The 6,413-nt window shown below is 29.2% G+C and overlaps 2 protein-coding genes across 2 annotated transcripts; one reads left to right on the top strand and one right to left on the bottom strand.

Annotated features, from left to right (window-relative positions):
• Nucleotides 1–1,243: 1,243 nt before the first annotated feature.
• Nucleotides 1,244–3,253, bottom strand: LOC130899415 (glycerol-3-phosphate phosphatase). The gene is made up of 4 exons (XM_057809342.1): nucleotides 2,887–3,253; nucleotides 2,658–2,795; nucleotides 2,223–2,572; nucleotides 1,244–1,499 (listed from the first exon to the last, which is right to left on the bottom strand). Exons 1-4 carry the CDS (start codon nucleotides 3,148–3,150, stop codon nucleotides 1,319–1,321), a joined length of 933 nt encoding a protein of 310 aa, XP_057665325.1. The 5' UTR covers nucleotides 3,151–3,253; the 3' UTR covers nucleotides 1,244–1,318.
• A 556-nt stretch (nucleotides 3,254–3,809) lies between these two features.
• On the top strand, nucleotides 3,810–4,810 carry LOC130899417 (DNA-directed RNA polymerase II subunit RPB9). The gene is made up of 4 exons (XM_057809344.1): nucleotides 3,810–3,965; nucleotides 4,026–4,154; nucleotides 4,209–4,295; nucleotides 4,648–4,810. The coding sequence occupies exons 1-4, from the start codon at nucleotides 3,892–3,894 to the stop codon at nucleotides 4,748–4,750; spliced, it is 393 nt and encodes a 130-aa protein (XP_057665327.1). The 5' UTR covers nucleotides 3,810–3,891; the 3' UTR covers nucleotides 4,751–4,810.
• Nucleotides 4,811–6,413: the final 1,603 nt, after the last annotated feature.

Here is a 6,413-nt window from a genome sequence, read left to right on the forward strand (position 1 = left end):
TATTGAAAAAACAACTTACCTTAAATAATAGAATAAAAATTTTCACGTTTACATGTTATAGTTTTGTTGTCACATCCTAGTTTTTCATTTCAATTCGCTTTTTTTATTTTGAAACATTTTATTGTGCTTCTTGCTGTGTTTATTGAAAGTAAACGTAAGTATGTCTTCTAAACCCCCTTTATTTATTGATGATTATTTCGTTATATTTCTTTTATTCTGATTAAATTTTTCAATACTGTATTATCAAATTACTAAGTTTAACGTGTGTGTGTAAATTATCATCAAGATAAACACAGATACTTAAACATACAGGGTGTCTCAATTCAATACAAACCAAGTTCATATGTCTTGACAAAGGATCATATCGAATCCTTCTTGAGAGAATTTTAAGTGTATTGTCCATTTCAAAGAATGAATTGTTACCTTAGAAATACTGATTATTCAAATAAATAAAGATAAAAGGTAATTTTTGTAAATGAAGTGGCTTCAAATCTTTAAGTATAATTTTATGCAAATCCGTGTTTTAATCTTAATTTACAAGTGGACATTAAATATATTATAGAAAGAAGTTTATAAATTGGAATTCAATTCAGTAAAATATTCTTGTAATTTCTATTGAAATATTTAGGAATTAAAATAAAAACAAAGACCAAGATACAGTAAAAAGAATAATCGAAAATCAAATAGGGGGTCTTACTCGGAATCAGTTTAGGGACCAATGGCATGCGCAGTCTTAAAACAGTTTAGTGTTTGCGTCACGTCGATTCAAGGACCCTTCCACAAGGAATTATTTTCGCGGTGAATTAACATCCTGAATAAGCTCATAATCAAGCAATATTTAATTGGTTAGCAACTGATTTGGAATTTGTTTTAACTCGACACTTAAATAAAGTTTATGATTCTTTTTCTTATGACTTTTCTCATATGAGTATGCAGCCACCGAGGTGTACAAGAATATTTTAGTGCCTGCGATTGGGTATAAAACCAGCTCACCATAAGATTGAGGGAAGAATTTAGAAAACGTCAAAATAATTTGTGAATATATGAATTTTAACCTCAATATTATACGATATTTACTTAATTCTGTTATAATTGATTTGGAAATTTCATTAAAACATTTTTTATAAAATTAAAGTGTCGATTGAAAATTTTTTTTGTTAAATTTCTTATTTCAAGAGAAAAAATTAGATAGTAATAATTGCAAATACGGGTTAACTAAAGGGGTGAAATGAAGTGAGGTAGGTTCTTTTTTAACCATAAATATATTTTTGATCAAAAAATAAATAAAACAAAAATTTTTCTATAAATTCTCTGTTGATTAATGGATGAATTGCATTAAATCACCCAATTTATTTAGGTAAAAATCAGGTATTAGGTCTTTGTCGTCCTTTTTATTTGATGTTTTCTTTTGTGTAGCTTCATCTAATGTAGTGACACCAGACAGTACCAAAAGTGTTTGAAAACCACATCTAGTACCCAACAAAATATCTGTGTTCAATCTACAAACAATAAAATGTAGAAAACAAAACTAGACAAAAATTCATCATCATAACACATGGTACAAACTATACTACCATTAATTATGTTTAGTGTTGTTTAAAGAAAGTCGAAATCATGGAATGAAAATCGATTTTAATCGACTCTAAACGTCGATTATTTTTATGATAAGATCGGTTCTTGACTTAAGTCAGTGTCGACTTTCTAACCCTGGTATAAAAAAGAATAAGAATAGAGGTTATGCGATAGAAAACTTGATATTATTTCGTAACGAAAATGTTCAATATTTGTTTGTTAAAATGCTTAAATGCAAGTGAGGTTAGGTTGAGATTATAAAAATTTTCAGTAAATTCTATAAAAAAGGTAAGATTTTCCATTATGAATCCTAAATATTATGCGAAAGATGTTTAATTTATACAGTGCAATTCCAAAAAATGATAAAATCAACGATATTTTTCGTAATAAGTGTTGTAGTGTTGATACCGGAATAAATTATTACAACATTGCTTAAACTTGTAATAAAATCGAGCAAAACTATAATATAAATGTAAATACTGATGAAAAATTTAAAATAAACTCAAATATTTACAGATTAGAAATAAATTGCTTTAATAATAATAATACATCCTACAAAACTAATTTTTACATCATTCTCACACGATATACTCAAAATTGAATAATAAAATCACTAATTCGTTATAATTATGATGTATAAAGATATTTACCTGTCTCCGATCATTATAGTCCTCTTTGGATCGATTCCGTACTCATTAATTAGAGCTTCAGCTATATAAGAATTTGGTTTACCGACGACAACAGCTTCCCTTTGAGACACAGTCTCGACTGATCTAACAATAGACCCCGTACCGGGTACTACTAAATCGGTGCTAGTGGGAAACCTCTCGTCTGTATTAGTAGCTATAAATAAACAAGCGGGTTTGCTAAGGTAAGTTGCTGCTTTTAAAAGTTTTATATAAGAAAAATGTTCATCAAATCCTACAATTACAGCCCCAACTTCTGGATCCGGACGAAAATTATCGATAGCATTGGCCAGATTAGTTTCAATAATGTCAGGCTGAAAATATTATCATAAGTCGTCCACCAAAAACCAGAAGTATATACGAAATATGAATTTTTTTTTAATCGAAACGAGTAATTACCCCAATTCCTAAATGTTGAATTCCAGCAGATTCTAATTCCTGAGTTATACCTTTTGATCCTATAACGTACACTTTCTGGTTGAAACCGGTATTTTTCAAGTAAGATACAGCTAAATACGCTGTTGACATGACATCTTCCTGGAATTAATTAGAGTGACCTTCGTACATTGCGTAACATTCAATTTGTATATTTTTTTTCGTTTTAACTTTACCGAAAAACCTAACTAACCTTGTCAATATTAAATCCTAATTGTTTAGCCTTAACGACTAACTCTTCTCGGATTTTTGTTGAATTATTTGTAACGAATATAACTTTTTTTTTAATTTCTTTAAGTCGGTTAATAACCTCAACCGAACCTGGTATAGGTATATTTTCTAACCATAAAACTCCATCACAATCGACTAAAACCGTATCGATAGAATCCAAAATTTTACGCACTTCTGCTCTGGCTAATTTGGATATATTAGTCAGAGCAGCGAAACTAGAAAACATTTTTCGGAAAATGGTTATATCAAAATTTGTAATTTATATACTGAATCGGAGACAACTCTCACTTATACTACTTCAAATTCTGACAATATCTATGTTAGATGCGTTTGTTTGTACTGTTTAAATCGATAGTTACGTTATAGGTGTGTTCCACATTGTTCACATTTTTTCGTTTGTAGTTGTTTCACATAATTATTAGAAACGTTGTATAATCATGTATGTCATAGTCAATAAAATTAGGTACATTTCTATATACTTCTACATACCAGATACAATTTTTTTTACTTCTAGCAGCTAATAGACTGGAAAGAAAAAGGCCACTTAACATGATTTCAACTGAACTGAATAGTATATGTATATGTATATATATATATATATATATATATATATATATATATATATATATATATATAAATATATATATATGTTAAGTGGCCTTTTTCTTATATATATATATATATTTGCTATACATGTTCGTTTGAATTTTCGGAGTAAAATAATTTTTTGTTGCTTTCAAGTATTATCATTTAAAAAATAACTTAAGTTTCTAATTTAATTATTATTAATATTATCTCATTTTATATGAAAGATTTCGCTATTATATAACAAGTAATAGCTATAATTACCTGTTGTAAGGGTCAGAGTACTATGATTAAAAAAGAAGAAAATGGTTATACGTCAACACTTTGACGTTGTCAATTTGCATTTGTTAATTTAACTTTATTTTTACAAATATTTTTAATAATGGCAAAACCTTCAGGATACGATACACACAGTGAAGGTCCGGGATTTGTAGGAATACGATTTTGTCAAGAATGGTTCGTATAAACATATCGAAATATTAAACATCTTTCATGTATTAAAATACGATGTTTTAGTAATAATATGTTATACCCCAAAGAAGATAAAGAAAACAAAATACTTTTATACGCTTGTAGAAATTGCGATTATAAACAACATGCCGATTCAAAATGTATTTATGTTAACAAAATTATGCACGAAATTGAGTGAGTTTTGTAGAATATTTTGTTTGAACATAACTAAAAAGGTGTTTATTTCAGTGAACTTACTCATATAGTAGCCGACGTAATTTCTGATCCAACATTACCCAGAACAGAAGATCACCAATGTCCTGAATGTAACCACAGGTAAGTAAAAGGATCTAAATTTTAAGTTATTATTAGGGTTCACACCAGCAATGAAAATTTAGTGGTCCAAAAGGACCACCTAAGTTATGATTTAGTGGTCCAAAAATATAATGTGGTAGACAAAAGTAAAAAAATGAACATATGCATGCTACACACACTTTTATACATATTTTTAAGGCATATATAAATTCTTTTATGCAAAAACAGCACAGTAAATATAAAACATAGGTTTTTTTTAAAAATATTTTGGGCGACAAATTTGTAGTCGATGTGTATGATTTTGGCGACAATTGTCGCTATGTCGCCATGCTGGCGTGAACCCTAGTTATTATAGTGAGGGAGTTATTTGTAGGGAAGCCGTATTTTTCCAAGCACAAACAAGAAGAGCTGAAGAAGAAATGAGACTGTACTATGTATGTACGAATCCACATTGTGCCCATAGATGGACGGAATGAAATGTCATTTCCCCGGCTCACACTATTTTTCATAAATCTCGTATTTTAATATTATATTAAATATAAAGTAATATAAAAATAACATTTGATATTGTGTTTCATTTAGTGCTATTTTTTCTATAGAATATAAAACGAAAACAGACAATGATCTATTTAATAAAATATTTAATTTTATTAATAATGGGTGAAAGAAATGGGGTGTTCCATGATAAATTTAATTGAAAATATAAACATAATCTCATACTTTTAAATTTCCTCAACTCTAATATACATATGAAATATGGCTACGTTGTATATGTTTATATTGTAAATCCTGTCTCAGTTATATATACAGGGTGTAACAGAAAGAGATGAATATTTCCTTGAGGATTATATGATTTTTTGACAAACTTTTCTATTAGACGACTCAGAGAAGCTCTTCGGAAAACTCCGATGTATTCGCGAGAATTACGAAGTAGGCGACATCTGTTGATTTTGTTTCGAACTTCAATATAGGTGAACAATAAAGCCCAAAAACGAACTATTTTTGTTGTTTTATAAACAATAAAAAGTGTTTTGTTAGAAATTTTAGTCTGAATAGTAAAATAAAATTGCTGTTTTAAGTGCTTTTTTGAGATAAAAATAACCACATATCCATAAAGTGCACTTCGTAAATAATAAAAAAATGGTTATTTCATGAGGCTGGGAAATTACACCTGACGTCTATAGACACAAACTTTTAATAATTTTTGAATTTGCACCTTTTAGTCCACGTAATACTAGGTATATGTCCCGGTTTAAAACCCGCTTCACTTCCTTTTAATGATCTGCTTGTGTTTCGTAATATATTTCATGATGTTAAAGACGGTTATTTTCATTCTAACCACACAAACACGTTAAGAAATAACAATTACAAAAGAAATACTACCAAAATCGCTAGAAACACAAAAAAAACTGAACTGTAACAAACGCCATCTAGTGTAGTGACATGTGATATTCGCCAATACTATATACGAGATGTTGTTATTAAATAACGAGACTAGTGCTATAAAATATTTTATTTTGATGTAATGTATATTTATTTATTATCACCTTCGATATACAGGGGACTTGATGCAAAAAATTCGGGAGTGAGTAGAGACGTAAAAATAATGTTACGACATAAACAAAATTTCTCGTTTCTGAGTTATAGGGTATTACCAAAATATGGCAAAGTGCGACAAGAGGCAGGGGGGTCAAAAGTTTTGTGACTTACTACTACTACTGAATATACTGTTTTCACCACCACTACACCAGCGCTCACAATTACACTGTCTGACGCGCGTTTCGATAACCAAGTTATCCTCTTCAGAGACTGAAGGTAAATAAAATATAATAACTTGATTTACCCGTTTTATACTAAATTTGCCCACCAATAAACCTTCTCCCGCGAGAAGAGCTACTCTTACATCTAGCAATTTCAATGCTCTCAAATGCATCCAACAGTTTATTATTGGATACATTTTTTGATAATTTTACATTTGACGTTAGAGAGTAATCTTAGAACATAAAGTTCTACTCTATATTATAATAGAGTAATATTCATGTAGTTTAGTCTATGATTCTGTAAATTTAATGTCAATGACTTGTTCAATGTTACCACTAAATTCAATGTAGCCAACGTAAATTATGACGTACTGGCGCT

Source organism: Diorhabda carinulata, chromosome 11 (assembly GCF_026250575.1).
Source record: "Diorhabda carinulata isolate Delta chromosome 11, icDioCari1.1, whole genome shotgun sequence".
Taxonomy (NCBI): Eukaryota; Metazoa; Arthropoda; class Insecta; order Coleoptera; family Chrysomelidae; genus Diorhabda; species Diorhabda carinulata.